This window comes from Cyrtonyx montezumae, unplaced genomic scaffold (assembly GCF_038088225.1).
Source record: "Cyrtonyx montezumae isolate F1298 unplaced genomic scaffold, pur_monq_1.0 scaffold_4, whole genome shotgun sequence".
NCBI lineage: Eukaryota > Metazoa > Chordata > Aves > Galliformes > Odontophoridae > Cyrtonyx > Cyrtonyx montezumae.
Genome location: NW_027072045.1, coordinates 30,835,170 through 30,851,670, shown reverse-complemented (window position 1 = coordinate 30,851,670; position 16,501 = coordinate 30,835,170). Strand labels below are relative to the sequence as shown.

The window sequence follows — 16,501 nt, the reverse complement described above, 5'->3', positions numbered from 1 at the left end:
GTATGTACAGAGGTAAAGCAAACCCCTCTCTATGTTACCAGCCCAGGCACTTTGATGTTTCTACTCCAGGCCAGTCCTGGGAAGGACATCTTTCCAACCTTTTACAAACACTTGAGGTCCCTGTGCACTAACCAGCAGTGGAGCTGGTTCCTCTTTGCTTAAAATTAAGAGGCTTTGCTTAGAAAGAAGAGCCACGTGCTGCACTTCTGATCTGAAATCCAAGTAATGGCATCTGAATTTTGGGCTCCATTGAGTTCCTGGGCTGAGCACTGAAGTCCCTGACTGGAGTTTAAGTTTTGTGGAAGCTCCTGCCTACTAACCAGTTAAAGCAGCTGCAAAATCAGATGTTTCAGAAGCAAGTTATTTATCAAGCTGTTGAGGGAATGTTAGGATATGAATAGGTTCTTGGGCAGTGGCATTGCCATCGGAGTCGCATCTTGTCCAGCATGCATCAACAGCTCTCCTCATCTCTGAATTTTTGGGAAATCACCTGTACCCTTTCCTCTGGATCACCGCATCTTAAGACTTAAAGTTAAAAGAACCAGATAGTTCTAGGTTTTTTTTCCCCCCTCTTATCTGAAAGTAAAATTGAGTAAGAAGTACCTTATGTGAAATATGGATGTGCTGCTGCTGCGCAGAGCCCTGTCTGCAGTGTGGTGATAATAGCCTAGCAAATCCAATTTTCTCAGTGTCTACAGTAAATTAGCAATTGCCCAGTCATGAAATATGTATTTGTGGAGTATTTAGGTCTGCACACAGTTGGTAAATCAGTGTGATTACTGTTTAATTATGTACAATTAATGAGCTTGTGCTGGAGCTACAGCCATTGATCAAGGAGTCTTTTGGCTGAAGGAAGAAGCTGTGGGAGGCTTCATGCTGCTGTGTTCTGCCAAGAATCTTCCAGGTCTGCCGCCCAGGAGCCTGCAGGGCTGGAAAGCCTCAGGGAAAGGTCTGGTTGACACTGACACTGTGCAAACCAGAGAGGAGTGGAAAAAGCATCAAAATGTGGGTGCTCCAGAAGCGTTAGCCACGACCCCTTTGCCATTCACGAGTTCAAGCTCTTCGTGCCTTGGCAAGAGAGCTGTGCTGCAGTTCCCCATTGTGTCTGTGTCTGGCAGCTGGCACGAGTTATCCCCCTCCTCCATCTGCACTGCCCAGCCTAGAGATGCAGGAGGTGAGGATGCTCGAGGAAGGTTTTAGTGCGGCCTTAATGAAAGTGCAAATCAACCTGCAGCAGTACGCCTGGGTTTTGCAGCAGGAATCTGCATGCTCACACACCTAAACTGTCTGCACGCAATGTGTTTTCCATATGCATGCTCTTTGTCACCTCATCTGGATATTACACCCACAAATAGATCAGCAATAAGTGGGCTGCATCTCCTTCAAAAGCGAAGTTCTTATAGGGTTGATTATTAAAAAGCAACAAATACAGAAGTTGTGCATCCTGTTGGGAGGAGAAAAAGGACAGTTTGTGTCCTTGCTGCTAACCTCATGCAGGAGACTGGCTGTTAGGTTCTGGGAGTGCTGTTTAATATGAAGCAGGAAAAAATGGATGGAACCAAACAGCAATAGCAGCTCCTTTTTGGTATTGAATTAAGGAAGCCTCTTCTAAAGAGGGCAGTGAAACTGACCCACAAACGGACGTGGAGAATTCCTTATTCGCCCTTCTCTGGTTCTGATGGAAACATGTAACCATCGTTCTCTTAAATCACAAACATTATTGAGCAGATGGCTCCAGGCAGTTTGCTGGGGCATGCAGCTGGCAGCAGGCTGGCACGGAATTCATTGCTGAGTCCTCTTTTGAGGCAAGGGTGTGAGCTGCACTTCCTTATTACCATCCGCAGCCAGACTTTCTGAGCAGCAGCCCTGCTGGCGGCAGCAGTGCTGCAGTAGGGCTGCCCTGCATCTCAGGGCACAGGGAGCAGTGTCTTGGAGAGACTTGCAGCAGAGACAAGAGGAAGCTACGCTTCAACAATAGGAGGAAATAGAGCCTTTGGGGTCCACTGAGATAGAACATCTGTGTGTTGTTCCTTTGCCCAAATGATTAATCTCAAGACAGATTGAAAAATGATGTTTGCCATCTGCCTGGGCTCTGGCACGCTCCTGCTGCGTGCAACCCAGTGCGCTGAGCGCATTGTGAGGCATCGCTCGGTGGAAGAGAGAACTGTTGAGCTCTAACCCTGGATGAAATGCTCTGATGGCTCAGTAAAGGAGTGGGCGTAAAGCTGCAACACTTGAAATCTTAAAAGAAAAATCGCTTTTGAGACACCTCGTGTGCTGGGTTACCTGGGGCAGAGGAACGTGGGGTCAGGAAGGTTTGAGTTTAAAAGGAGCTGAAGGATACTGGGCTGTGAACGACGTGGCTTAGTGGGAGGCATCCCTGCCCTCTGGCAGAGGGATTAGAACTAGATGATCTCAAAAGGTCCCTTCCAACCCAAAACATTCTGTGATGACATTCAGTGTTGCTGTTTGAGGAAATACAGACTGCTTCTGCTGTTGGAGATGATTGGTCTTGGATATGCGGTGGCTTACAGCACTTCAAGCCTCTTTCCTTCCCTAAGCATAGGTGTGCTACAGCACCTCTGCAGCGTGTGCAGATAAGTGAGGCTATATAATGATAATGAAGCTAGAGGTAAGTGTAGATAAGTGTTTTTGGTGCTTTTTCTACTAGTGTTACTTCTTTTTCCTTGAGCTTTTCACATGTTAAGGAACATGCTCAATGGTAGAGGACAGCTTGAGCACTTAACCCAATCCGGTGGTCCCATTTAAGGTCTCTGAACAGCCTCAGGCTCTCTGTGTACCAGGATGCTAAGGATGAGGGGGCCTCTCTGACAACTGTTAGCTCTAGTTGTGCTGCAGGTCATGGGAGCTCCTGCTCCTGTGTCTGCAAAGAAAGCACATGAAGATGAGAGCTGACCCCTGGACCACTGCCAGAGACCTATACTGTACTTGTGCAGGCTCTTCTGTTTGGTATGTGTGATGCTCTTACGAAAGCATAGCTGTCTGAGAGCAGTGCTCTGCTGTGGCTGGAGAGCGGGTTTTGCTCCAAGGGCAGTTCTTCTCTGTGGCTGCTGCTTTCCTTATCAGGTTGGATATTAGGAAACATTTCTTCTCTGGAAGTGTGGTTAAAACACAGGGAAGTGTGTGTTTGGAGGGGGGGGGGTCAGCATCCCTGGAGGTGTTCCAGAGCATTGCCATGCAGCTGGATTATTCCAGAGGTTCAGCAGAACAGACGAGCAACTTGCTGTGACCTTGCCCTCAGCTGCAGGGATGGAAAAGCAGAGGACAGGTCAGCAAAGAGCAGCATTTCTGCAGTGAAAGCATTTCATGAGGGTCTGGAGATGTGGCTGGCATCAGCCTGAAGACAGTGTGATGTAATCTAATTATACCATGTCCTCCTGTGCCTCTGACCTGGCGTGCACCTTGCTGAAAGATTTATGGTTTTATTCCTCTCCTGTAGTAGGGGGAAGCTGAATTCAGATTGGGAATTTAATTACAGTTTGTGAGCATCTGATGTCAGTGTGAGCTGATTAAGTCCTGGACTGTTAACGTGCTCCTGTGTGGGGCTGAGGAATGCCATCATCTGGGTTCGTTCATTTGACCACATTGCATCTTGGGGGCTGAAACTAATTTGGGTTTTCTTCAGCAGTGACTTGGAAACAGCTTTATTCTGGTAACAGTGGACAGGAACACCTGTGAACACCACTCTGCTTTAGCTTCAAGAGCCAATTCAGTTTGGTGGAGTGCCACGGAGCTGCTGTGCAACTGGTTGGAAAACAACTATTAAAAATTAAATAGAGATGACGGTGCAAATGGGGCCAATGCTGCAGAAAGCCAAATTTTGGGGCACGCAGTGCTGGGTAGCCACACCCTTGCTGGAAGGTTTTCCTCCCAAGGCACCGGTGAGGCATTGCTAAATGAAATCACTTCTATGAAAAAATCTGAGTGAAGGGTAGGTGCAAACGTGCTCATGCAGAGCTCTTCCATTGCATCAAATGGTGCTGAATGAGCTCAAAGAGACAGCAGAAGGCAGTTAGATAGGTACTAATATATGTGGGGAGTGGCTGAACCAGACCTATGAGGATTTAGAGTTTTTCTCTTTTCCGCTGCACAACAAAATGAACTGCATAACCCTGCACTGAAACTCTGGCTGCTAAAATGGAAAAGGGAGAGTTTTCTGCACTTCTCTGTGGCAGCTCTGGGTGCTGGTGTCCCACTAACCATGTGCCCTCCTCTCTTGCAGTGACGATGCAGCAGGTGGCCAGGACGGTGGCAAAGGTGGAGCTGTCGGACCACGTGTGTGATGTGGTGTTCGCACTCTTTGACTGTGACGGTGAGTGACCCACTGTCCTATGACTGCTGCCAGGTGCAACCAGCATGGGTGAGAGCTAAGCTGGGGCAAGAGATGCAGGGAGAAGGCTCCCACCCTGGAAACTGCCTCGTACTTTGCTCAGGGCTTTTCTGTGCTAGCAGATGTCCATTTTGTGCTGAGCTCTGGGAATTATCAGTGGAATTGTTGAGCTCACTGTGAGTCAGAGGTGATTCAGACAGTACCTCCTGCATTGGACTGGCACACGGTCCCTGGATGATAACTGCTTGCTGTGCAGTGGGGCTGCAGACACCACTGCAGAGAAACACAGAGCAGTCTGGCAGGATCTTCCCCAAAAAACATGGCTCGTGGGCCATGGTTGCTATAGCTTCAGTGACATTTAGCATTTCACCCCCCTGCAAGGCACAGCAAGCCTCAGAGCAGAATTGAAATGCAAGAGGAATATGCTCTTGGGGTGGGAGAAGCAGAATTCTGCATTTGTCCAAAATGACAGCATCCAAATCAGAGCCCTCGCTGGTGCCCTGGTGCTGCAGCCCTCCTGATGTGTGGCCATTGCTAAATAGGGACACAGAGCAGTGCCATCTCTTGCGCTGCCTTTTGGCTGCGCTCCGTCTGGCTTTCAGCTCCACCTGCTGCCGGGCACCGCTCACTGCCATTTTCCTCCGTGCTTCAGTGTCGTTTCCCGTTCCCATCCTCAAAGCAGGTGCTCAGGCTGCAGCTAACACAAGCACTGTCAGAGGCAGAAAGCAGCTCGGGCTGGGTGCTCCTGGGCGGGGAGGTCGGTTCCGCCCGTTCCTAACACATCCCTCCCGTTGCAGGGAACGGCGAGCTGAGCAACAAGGAGTTCGTGGCCATCATGAAGCAGCGGCTGATGCGGGGCCTGGAGAAGCCCAAGGATATGGGCTTCACGCGACTGATGCGCGCTATGTGGAAGTGCGCCCAGGAGACGGCCTGGGACTTCACCCTGCCCCGCTCCTAGCGGGGCCGTCCCACCTCCTCGCTGCCCGTCTCGGGCCCTCCGCCTTCCTCTGCCGTAGGAAGGAGAGCGGCCGCTCGGTGCCGCGCGCTTGTAGCTGCCATTACAAACCGCACGCCTCTTACCTCGTGTCTTCGCTGCGCCGCCCCGCGCTTGCATACGTTGGGGGGTGGGGCCAGAGCGGGGGGGCGGGGCGTGACGTCATAATTCAGCGCCCGGCGCAGCGCCGCCCCCGTCCCGGCCGGCCGCCGCCGCCATGGAGTCGAACAGGGACGAGGCGGAGCGGTGCATCGGCATCGCGCTCGCCGCCGTCAAGGCCAAGCAGCCCGAGCGGGCGCGCCGCTTCCTGGAGAAGGCGCAGCGCCTCTACCCGTCGCCGCGGGTCCGCGGTGAGCGGCGGCGGGAGCGGGGCGGGGCGAGGTGGGGGTTGGGGGGAGGGGGGGGTTGGGTGGCGCGGCCTGAGCTCCGCCGCTGCCGCTTTGGGGTCTGCGCCTGCGCGGTGTGGGGCGGCGCGCGGGACATGATGGGGCGGCGAGTCCTCCGCGGGAGGGGGCGGCGGGCTCTGAGTTCCGGGCGCTGCCGTTCCTCGTGGGTCTGTGCCGACTCAGGATGGCAAAAACAGCGAGAGGGCGGGAGTGCGTTGGTGCGGAGAGGCACCGAGCTCAGCGGTCCTTGACCGCGCTCTGCTTTCCCTTTTTCTCCTTTCAGCTCTCCTTGAATCGCTCAATAAGAGCGAGCCGTCCTCTGACGGGCAGCCACAGGCCCGGGATACCCCACACGCGCAGTTCAGGAAGGGCAGCGGGGACGTGCCATCCGCCAATGGGGACGCGGGTGGGGAGGCCCCCAAGGGCTACACGCAGGACCAGGTGGATGCTGTGAAGAGGTGAGATGTGAGGCTGCGACTTTCCCCTCCGGGCATGTACAGAGGCCAGAGCTGCAGGCAGGCAGGCAGGTGTTTTCCCAATGAGGTGCATTTTGAGTACATTCATTCCATGGACTTGATGTGGATCTTTCCTGGAGGTGCTGTTCAGCTCTGTGCAAAACCCCGCGTGGTGCAGAGAAGGCTCACAGCTTGCAGCAGGCAGCCCTTATGTACTGAGCCTTGCTTTATAGCAACTTCCAGCGGATGTGGGTATCCCTCTCACCTGCTTATAGTCCCTCTAAGAGCCCAGTGACATAAAAATCCTTCACTCTTTTTGTACAGAATACTTCTAAGATGCTTGCTGGATAGTCCTAGGGTGCGTGTATCCCCTCACCCTTTTCCTAAATGCTGCTTCAGCCATTCTCTGTTCCTTTCTACCACTTGTAAATGCTGAGAGTTGAAGGACTGTGCTTGGTAAACCTTGTGCAAGGCTCTGTATTGTGCAACAGCTGCTCTGCCTAATTGATTTCCGGGTGTGTTTGCTATGTCCCCTGGTTCTCCAGAAACCCAGCCTGCTTTATTCTGTCTCACGTAAGTCATGTGAGAAAGAGGAATGGTCACAGAGCTGCGAGGGGTACACAGCAGGAGCTGGACTGCACACAGGCCCGAGCAGCTCCTTCTCCTGTTAAGTCTGAATCAGTGGGGCCTGGGGGGTTAAAATTAAAACCAAGCTGAAAACCCAGCTGTCCCCCCAGATCCTGGCCTGCCATTTGTAATCCCTGCACCTCCTGAACAGCCTCCAAAACGTGAATGTGACGAATGCGAAGCTTATTTGTGAACTCATACTTTTGCAGGTGATACCATAGCCTGAGGGGAGGTCCTTCTACCTTTACTGGCCTGACTTGGTCTGTGGGAGTGTTTGTGTGCTCGTAACGCAGACATTCCGTGGATGAGCATGCAAAAAAAAAAAAAAATTAGGTCATCCTCTGAGGAATTAGAGCTGAGTAAACCAGAGTTCACTGAACAACATCAATTGAAACTGCCACACGTGAGACATTGCAGAGTCGATGTGCTTATGGCGAAGCAGCTTTTTGTAGCTGGAACTCACTGTCCCTGTTTTCTCATCTCTCTTCTGGTAGGGTAAAGCAATGCAAAGATTACTATGAAATTCTGGGAGTCAACAGAGAAGCTTCTGATGAGGACTTGAAAAAGGCTTACAGGAAACTTGCTCTGAAATTTCACCCAGATAAGAACCACGCACCAGGAGCTACGGAGGCATTTAAAGGTAAAATATATGATGATTTAGAATTGTAGAATTGACAAAATTGGAAGGGACCTTTAAAGGTCAGCTGGTCCAACTGCCCTGCCCTGAACAGGGGACACACAGCTAGATCAGGTTGCCCAGGGCCTGATCCAACCTCACTTTGCAAGTCTCCGGGGATGGTGCATCCATATTGCTATGCAACCTGTTCCAGCACCTCACCACTCTCACCGTAAAAGACTTTTTCCTTATATCCAACCTAAATCTCTTCTCTTTGAACTTGAAGTCATTTCCCCTTGTTCCGTCCCCACAGACTATGCTAAAGAGTCCATCCCCCTCTTTCCTGTAGCTCCCTGTCATGGTTTTATGATTTTTGGTACTGGTATTCCACATCATAACATCATGTAGTGCATTTAGAGTTAAAGAGTACCAAAAATCATAAAACCATGACACTCCCCTTTAGATTCTGGCAGGCTGCTGTTGGCTCACCTCTAAGCCTTCTCTTCTTCAGGCTGCACAGCCCCAGCTCTTTCAGCCTGTCGCTGAAAACTTACCCACAGCTGTCAGGTGATGGTGTCGAGCTTGGCTAGAAAGGACTCCTCCAAACAACCTCCCAAGTCAGGTGGAGTAAAAGAGAGCTCTTGTCAGTAAAGCTGTCTGTCTGGTGAGATGGTAACATTATGAACAAAGTATGTGCTAAGCTTAAAATACCAAGCACAGGTTGGTGTGTGTAGGCTTCACTTCTGCTGGTTGGATAAGGAGAAGCCTTCCTTGTTTCCAGGCAGCCCTTCCTGACTCATACTACGTGGTCTTCTGCCACATGACTTGGGAGGGAATTCCCTCCTGATCTCACCTCCACTCTCCTCTGAACAGGCTGAGAGCCCTCAGCTTGCTGGGGGTTGCTCTGAGTCCTGCAGCCACCCAGCACAGGGTGTTTTTGCATCTGTTTTGCAGCGTGAAGCCATTCTGATGATGCAGTCTGATGATGCTTTTTGTTCCTGAAATGTCAGCAGGCTTGTGTTGGAGCAGGGAGCCAGGCTAGCCTGCTCTCGCTGCGTTGCTGCATGAATTCAGCAGTAAAAGTCTCACGTGAGGTTTGTTTCAGCTATTTGAAGACTTAGATCCACAACTGGTGGTGGTAAATAAGGAGCTGAGCCTCAGCTGCTTGGGAAAGCCTGTTTTAGGGCAGGGGCCAGATGCAATAGCGAGCACCTGCAGATGTGGAGCTACGCTGCCTGTGCAGTAAAGCCCTGCTCAACAGCTCATCCTTCACCTTGCTAGGTGTCGAAAGGCAGGTTTCTTCACCTGTAATCTTAAATTGTGATGTTTGCCAAAGGCTTTGACAAGAGTTACGTGCTAGAAGTCGTGTGTTAAGCAAGGTGCCCTTTATCTTCCACTTCAGAGCTATCCGTTGCCAGGTTATCTCCCCTGGGTGTTGTCTCCTGGGCTCCCCTGTCCTTCAGCCCCAAGCTGGGTTCCTGGTTCACTGCACTTGCTGAAGTCCATCTGGCTGTTTGGTTCCAGAGGGTGCTGGGGGAAAACGTGCACTGCTCTGAAGGTTTTAGTTAATTTTTTTCTAGCATGGGTGAGGGCTTGTCATTCATCTACCTGATGACAGCTGATAAAGTGCTATGTCTTGTCCAGAAACCTTGTCTTGGTGCAGGGTTGCAGCTGGCTGCAGCCTGCGTGGCACCAGATTCGCATCACTGCCTTGGGCTGATGTCAGGAAAAGAGCTGAACCTGACTACATGGGGCTGGAATCCTGGCTTGGAAGGAGGTGGTCCATGGGCTTTGTCAGCAGAAGGCAAAAGAATGAACAGAATCCTGAATTGCTCCATGTTCGTTGCTTAACCTCACGGCTGGAAAGGACAAGATCCTATGCTGGAGCGTGTCAGTCCTTCCTGTCTCGCTCCCGTGCCTGCTTGAAGAAACCTTGGCTCTGTGTGCACTGACTATAACCAAGAATTAGAACAAGTGTTAACATTGCATTCTGCGCTCTCCAAACCTGTAGTCTGAGAGGAAGCCGTTCCCCTCGGTCTGACTACCAGGAACATTTTGAACCTTAATCTCCTCTGAAAGGCATACATCTCCCTTCCTTTCTTGTCACTCATGCTCCTGCCTTTAAGTCACCCGTCAGCTCCAGTGCCACGAACTTCTTAACCTCCTTGCGACACAGGAGGAGAGGGGCCTCTCTGTGGTCATGTACTCGTGGGTAGGCTGGTGTGGAGGGAAGTGGTGAGCTGGAATGGCTGAGGAGGGAAACCCAGACAAAGGAGGGTGGCAAGCGGTGGTTGTGGTGGGAAGGCTCACTTGTGCTGAGGCTGGGAAACTGGGAGATGTCATTCCAGTACATTTCTGCTGTCCTGGGCGCTGCTCAGCAGCTCTTGTAATGACGTGCCTTAGTTTTGGCACATGGATGTTTTGAGATGCACCGCTCAGTGACAGCTTTTAGCTGACATCTCCTTGCTAGCTTTTGTTGGAGGTTTCAAAGTCTCTTTCAGTGATCTCACGTGCACTTGAATTCTTTGCAGTTCTGATCTTAGGCTGTGATACCAGTGCCCTTAACGCCACTTTCAAATAAAATGGATCAACCAAATTCATGCTTTCTGATTCAGTTGCTTATGGATGAAGGCTTTATCTATCGTGCAAAGAAACGACTTGAATTGAATGAGACTTGTAGCAGCTCTGCTACTGGTATTTCTGAGCCTGTTTCATGCCTGTTTCTCTGGGGACATACACAGAATTCATTGGGTTATCAAAGGCTGTAGGCACTGAGTTTCCCATGTGTTTTTTTTCTGCCTCTGTTTCCAGAGGAGCGTCCTGTGTGCTGCAGGAGCTGCTGAGGATCCCATCTGGGAGCCAGGGCTGGCTAGTGCTGCCTGTTTGCAGGGCTCAGCGCATTGCTGCTAGAAGGAAGAAGCTAATTATTTCCTTATTGTCCATGTTTCAGCCATTGGTAATGCATATGCGGTGTTGAGCAACCCGGAGAAGAGGAAGCAATATGACCAGTTTGGAGATGAGAAGCTCAACCCTGCTCGGCATGGGCATGCTCATTCGGACTTCCACCGCGGCTTCGAGGCTGACATCTCCCCCGAGGACCTCTTCAACATGTTCTTTGGTGGTGGTTTTCCTTCGAGTAAGCACATCAAACCTTGCCCTCTTGAAAGGGACCCCGCCCTTTTAGCACAGTCACAGCACAGTAGGATTTATTGGTTTGAGAGCTGTGTTCCTCCCCTCAGCTGAATTTGTTGAGTTCTCCATAACGCCCCAAACGCGCTGAGCTTCTAAATTGGTCAGATGGGTGTTTGCAGAACCTGGGATCCAGCAGGTAATACAGGGTGTTTCACTTGAGATTTACTCTGGTAGCTCTTTCCCATCTGCTATGTCAGAACTAACACGCTAGCACCAAGTGCTCACAAAGGCATCTGGATGCCTCCTGCAGTATTCGTGCTCTGCCTGTCACAAAGGTAAAGCGACTCCAGTGAAAACAGAGAGCTGCTATTTTAGCTCCATCTTTTTTCCTTTCCCCGCTGTCCCAGGAGAATTCAGGAGTGGTTTTGCAGCTGCTCTCCCTCTTCAGCTGTAGCTTTGACATGTAAAACAAGGCGTGGAAAAGCTGGTTTTTAAGGTGGAAGAACCAGGAATGATTTCTGTTCGCTTGATAGCAGTTGTGCTGTCCCTGAACAGGCTGGCACGCTGCTGGCTGTGTGGCAGGCTGAGCCGATCCAAGTGCGAGCACAGCATGGTTGTTTTATCATTGCTGAGTGCAGTCTGAACCTGAGGAACAGATCAGGCCCATTCTGGCAGCATTCAGAGTTCAGGTTCCTGGATTTGCTGCTTTGTGTCAGCACCCACTCTGTTTTTTCTTGGTGAGGCTGACACAGAGCCATCTCCTGTGGCTCCCTCCTAGCAGGCCAGCACCAACCCTGACTGTTATCTCTTGCTTATAGGTAACGTTCATGTGTACAGCAATGGCAGGATGCGATACACCTATCATCAGAGGCAGGACAGACGAGAACACCAGGGTGATGTGAGTGATGGGAGCAGGCAGGGGGCTGGGAGCTGGGGTGCTTTTTGTGATGCACACATTGCCAACTAGCTGCTGTAGCAGTTGTGTGAAGCAGAGCAGTCTGTTTTCTCCCTGTGCAGCAAGCTGGAGCTGTGCAAGGACGCTGCTGGGTTCCCCCTGCTTACCCTGGGGAGCTTTGCTGGCCGAAAAGGGCAGGGGGGTGGAGGTTGTGCTAGGGCTGGGAGGGAGGGCTTTGACACAGGGCCTTTGTGTGCAGCACTCCATCGTGCTTCTCTTCCCTCAGGGCGGCCTTGGGCTGTTCGTCCAGCTGATGCCCATCCTCATCCTGATCATCGTGTCTGCCCTCAGCCAGATGATGGTCTCCAGTCCACCCTACAGCCTGAGCCAGAGGCCGTTAGTACCCTGTACTCTGGAACATGGGGTTGAGTGGGCTCTGGGGGGCTGGGTGGCACGGTGGGTTGGGAACCAGGCACTCTTTTCCCTGCCAGCTTTTGGTTTCATCGCATCCTGCTGTCCCTCTTGCTGCCCACTGTCATATAATGTGCCGGGGAAGGCTCCTTATTGTCAGGCAGGTCTGGAGATGGAAGGTGTAGGGCTGTGCTGGGGGTGTGCTTGGCCTCTGCAGCCTGTTCCCATGGCTGGGTTAGAAGGGAACAGAACAAGAGCTGGAGGAGCTGTAGCCTTTGGTCACGCTGCGGTCCCATGTGCACAGTGAAATGAGATGTCATTAAGTCAAGGTGTGAAAGACAGACATCACATGTGGTGATCATAAAAGCCTCAGCTGGGTTTGGATCTGGTGCAGAGCAATAGGGGAAGAGGGGAAGGGATCAGAGATCTTCCCTTAGAAGGAAGGATGCTCCCAGAGAGATCTCCTGGTTCAGGACTTTCGTCTTGCTGTGAGATAGCCACTGTCAGACGTTTACAGGGCACGAGTGCTGTTTCTTTCTGTGGAAATGCCCTGGTCAGCTCACTGTGCTGACAAACAGGTTTCTATTCTCGGTTACGTAGTGGTGCCAGCCTGGAGGAAAAAGGCCTGACGAAACGGCACGGCTGCTTGCGTCATTCTCAACAGAGGCTTCAGGTAGTTTCAGTGGCAGCTCCGTGTGTCTGTAAGAGGCAGATGGAGGTAGGAGTAGCATCACCAGTGGCATTGCTTATGGGCAGTGGTGTTGAATGCTACAGAAACCACTGTAGCTTTGTGTGCAAGGTAAAGGCTGTGCTGTTGGTTGGAGAGCTTTTGAACAAGGCAAGGTAGAGGGGAAGTCTGAGAAGCTGAAGAGTGTTGAGGTGTGATTCCTGTCCTTGAAGTCTACAAAGCCAAGTGTGTCTGCATCGTGTCTGTCCGGTTTAGATGGGTGAGGGATGAGGAGGCACTCAGCAGAGGGCGGCTTTGAAGAGGAGAGGTTGCTGAGAGCAGGCAGGCCCTGTGCCGGCAGGTGGTGCTGCATGCTAGCTCCACTCACACGGTCATGTTTTGCTGCCTGGTGCAGAGAGCTGTACTGGGCACCAAGCTGCAGCTCGCCACCCCAAACCCAGCCAGCCCGAGGTGCTGTCATGGCAGGGGGAGGTTTTAGTGCCACTTGTTGACAGATAAAGCGGTGAGCTGAGCTGCTTCTCTGCCAGCAGCACCGTCCGTGCCTCAAAAAACTGGTTGTGTGATGTCTCTGGGGTTGCCCACCATTTGTCCCGGAGTGCTAGACGCTGATGAAACGTGAAGGAGTGCTTGAATCACACGGCGAGCCCTGGTATCAGGCTTGCAGGGTGAGCCAGGTGGGTTAATGTTTATACCTGCCTTAAGAATCAGCTCGCAGCAGCTGGTATTTATTATGGGGAACTTTGGGCATGTCTCCAGATGGAGCTGTTCCCAATGGATGCAGTGTTTGGGCACAGGTCCTGAGCTGCAGCTTGCACACACGCCCCAGTGAGTATCTCTAGGTTTGCTGGAGCGCTGGGGGAAATAAGAACATTGCTTTGTCAGAAATGCAAATCTAGGGGGTAGGGCAAAGAGAGATTTGCTTCTAGAAAGTACTGATTGGTTCAGGCTGGAGCGCAGAGTGGAGCTAATTTTGTTCTGGCAGCAGCATGCGATGTGCTGGAGGAAGCCAATGCTTGGGGGCAGCAGCTCCCTTTTGAGGCTGCCCTGCCCCTCTGCTCTGCCCACGTCAGCCCCCAGCCCATGCAGTGCCCCTGGGACACGCTGCCAAAAGCTGCAAGGAAGCTGCAGAGATGTAATTAGCACTGGAAATCCTAATGAGCACTGTATTTTAAACAGGCCTAGTCCTCAGGCAGTGTGCCCGAAGGGTTGTGTCTGTGCTCAGAGCTGTGCCCGCCTAGCTAGGGGCCTGCCAGGCTGTCCCTCCCTGTGCTGATGATTCCTTGCTACCACAAGTCCTCCGCCCCCCCCAGGGCCATCCCTTGTGGCCCGTTGTGCATGCTAAGGAACTGGGGGTGCTGGTGTCCCACGGTGTCCCATGCCATTGTGACTTTTCTCCCTGAGCCAGGTCTGTGGGTCATGTGCACAGGAGAGTGACAGAGCACTTAAAAGTTATCTACTACGTATCTGAGAACTTCGCAGAAGAATACACGGGCACGAACTTGAAAAATGTGGAAAGGAGCGTGGAGGACGACTACATTGCAAACCTTCGAAATAACTGCTGGAAAGAGAAGCAGCAGAGTGAGCAGTGTGGGGTTGGGACAGAGGGCTTTTGTGTGCTGGAAAAGACTTCGGTGACTGAGCTATGCTGAAGTTGTGTTTTATCACCACATGGGCGCATTTCCTGTTTGTTCTTTCTGCCTATGACTTCACGTCTGTTTTGGCTTGGTTTGGTTCTTAATACCACCACAGAACCAGTGGGGTGGGAGCTGTGCCCCAGAGGTTCCCCTGCTGCTGTCAGATGTATGGCGGAGGGGAGGGCTGCAGCCTCCTTGTCAGAAGGCCCCTGCCACCTCTCTGGACAGCGTCCCAGTTGTCCATATGCCTTGTGAATACTTTGGTGTACCCACCCAGCTCCCCAACACGGGCTCATCTGGGAGCCTGCTGCCTGTGCTGCCCTCTGTCCCACAGCCTGGCACTGAACTCAGAGCCCCTGTCTCTCCTCCCCCGTGCCCGACAGAACGGGTCTCCTTCCACCATGGGTCTGTAACGCCGGGCCTTTCCCTTTGCAGAGGAAGGTTTGTTGTACCGGGCACGCTACTTTGGAGACACGGAGCTGTACCAGCGAGCACAGAAGATGGGCACCCCCAGCTGTAGCAGACTGTCAGACGTACAAGCCTCTCTGCATGGATAGTCGCTGCCGGCCCGCTCAGCAGAGGTCTAAGTACGAGCTGTGGTGCTTCCTGCAGCAGCAGAGCACAGCACACTAGTGCTGTAAACACTTAAATCTCTGAGGCACGAGTCTTCACGCGTCTCTTCTGGATGCACAAACCTAACAGGGGGTGGCAGCCCCGTCCGTAAAGCCCTACATTCCTTCATTGGGAAATGGATTTCGTTTAGCTTGCATGTCAGCACCCCTGGCTCTCTCCAAGCTCGCGTTGCTGCTGTTGGTTCTCTAGGAACACAGCAAAAGCCCCGGGCGCGTTGGCAGCTCGGCTGAGCTCTTGTCAACCGCACCTTCCGTGCAGCGCTGCGTGCAGCTCAGCTGGTTGGAAGTTTTATTCCTTATCTCACTAAGTCTCGACCAGCCGTGGCAGCCTGCCACCACCTTTTAAAGAACCCTTTTTTCTTGCTTTCTTGTCCATCTTATTGAAAAAGTTGCGCTGTCCCATGGCGCTGCAGTGACCGTTAGAAAGCAGGCGGTCCTTGCCGTGATGCTGTGGGGGAACAGAGTAAAGGGGCGGAGCTCGCAGCTGGGGCTAGGAGCAGCTCGGCCTGCTAAACTGGAAAACAAAGTGAAAGAGCAGTGGGAGCCTGGAGAGCGGCGGGTGGGGGAGCTGGAGTCCAAGGAGTCCACACAGTGCAGGGGAGAGCAGGTGTGCTGGGTCACGGGAGGGCTGATAAAATAACGAAAGCCTTGGCAAGGAGTTCAGAGTCCTTTTCCTGCTTAATTATCCGGGCTGGAGGCCCACACAGGCCTCATCTAAGCACAGCGTTTCTTGAGAGCTGGGTTTCTGTAGGAAAGAAGGGGAAGGTGAAGCACTGGGGCTTGCTGCTGGACACCCAGCAGCTGCATTTCCCGACGCCACTGAGGGGGTTTGGCTCTGGAGCTGTGTTTTATTTTCCTTGGTTAGCGGTGCACATCTTGAAGCAAATCCTCTGGGTTGTGCTTGGCCTTTTCTCATGTACTCTGGCTTTGGGTTTCTAGTAACACCCACTCTTGTTTTCCCTTGCACCTCTTGTGTCAGGGCAGGCTGGTGTTAAGAGCCAGGAGAGAGGCAGTGCTGGAGCAGAGGGGCCCTGTGGGCGCAGGGCAGCGCGGGAAGAGCTGGCGGCTGCGGGTGGGCCATGGAGGGGGCACAGTGCCGGGCACTGACGCCATTCCCACTCTCGTTTTCAGACCCTTGACATGCCTGAAGACTTTTGGTGAAGTGCACCGAGCCGAGGTGATGGACTTTATATTTAAAGAATGAAACCTTATATTAAAATGGAATTGAGATTAGCAACGCACAACCGCCCTCTTTCTGCCCGGTGGACGTCCCAGGCAGCGGTTAGGACACCCGTAGTGACCCGGCGTCCTCATCCCCTTCCAGCAGCACCGCTGCACGACAGACGACTCACACGTGGCAACAGGAGAGCGGAGAGAGACCGGGATTCGGTGATGCAGCAAACTTTTCAAAGGAGAAACAAGAAAAAAAAAAGAAAATAGAATCTATTCCACATTAATTTATAGCTGTATATACGTTGTATTTTAAACTATGCAGGGGTTGGATGATTAATTTATTCTGTTTCATGCCCGGTTTGGTGAGCAGGAGGTGTCCGCAGGGCGCGTGGCACGGGACAGCAGCCGGGGAGCTCCACGCCTGCTGGGCTGTCACAGAGGCATTTCCGAATCCAGCAGAGGAGAGGAAAAAAGGAAAGCTCCCAGGTGCTGCAGGAGCTTGTCAGT

At 52.2% G+C, this 16,501-nt stretch overlaps 2 protein-coding genes across 4 annotated transcripts in view; both read left to right on the top strand.

Moving 5' to 3' along the window:
- MICU1 (mitochondrial calcium uptake 1) overlaps positions 1-5,384 on the top strand; it is an 80,614-nt gene extending 75,230 nt beyond the window's left edge. For both annotated transcript variants that reach the window (XM_065746690.1, XM_065746689.1), the window contains 2 exons: positions 4,244-4,333; positions 5,149-5,384. In XM_065746690.1, the coding sequence (XP_065602762.1) occupies positions 4,244-4,333; positions 5,149-5,309 (251 nt within the window). In that variant the 3' untranslated portion in view covers positions 5,310-5,384. The remainder of the gene's footprint in view (positions 1-4,243; positions 4,334-5,148) is intronic.
- A 123-nt stretch (positions 5,385-5,507) lies between these two features.
- On the top strand, positions 5,508-16,156 carry DNAJB12 (DnaJ heat shock protein family (Hsp40) member B12). 2 transcript variants are annotated; one of them, XM_065746888.1, is made up of 9 exons: positions 5,508-5,695; positions 6,015-6,189; positions 7,308-7,453; positions 10,380-10,565; positions 11,380-11,459; positions 11,743-11,852; positions 13,961-14,133; positions 14,625-14,776; positions 15,953-16,156. In XM_065746888.1, exons 1-8 carry the CDS (start codon positions 5,563-5,565, stop codon positions 14,744-14,746), a joined length of 1,125 nt encoding a protein of 374 aa, XP_065602960.1. In that variant the 5' UTR covers positions 5,508-5,562; the 3' UTR covers positions 14,747-14,776; positions 15,953-16,156. The 2 variants fall into 2 exon arrangements, with proteins under 2 accessions (XP_065602960.1, XP_065602959.1); XM_065746887.1 differs by having other exon boundaries at positions 5,509-5,695; positions 14,625-14,770.
- Positions 16,157-16,501: the final 345 nt, after the last annotated feature.

Coding starts and splice junctions, on each gene's coding strand:
- DNAJB12 (XM_065746888.1), top strand. CDS start 5,563: ATGGAGTCGAACAGGGACGAGGCGGAGCGGTGCATCGGCATCGCGCTC. Junction 7,454..10,379: donor AGCTACGGAGGCATTTAAAG/GTAAAATATATG, acceptor TCCATGTTTCAG/CCATTGGTAATGCATATGCG. Junction 14,134..14,624: donor CTGGAAAGAGAAGCAGCAGA/GTGAGCAGTGTG, acceptor TTCCCTTTGCAG/AGGAAGGTTTGTTGTACCGG.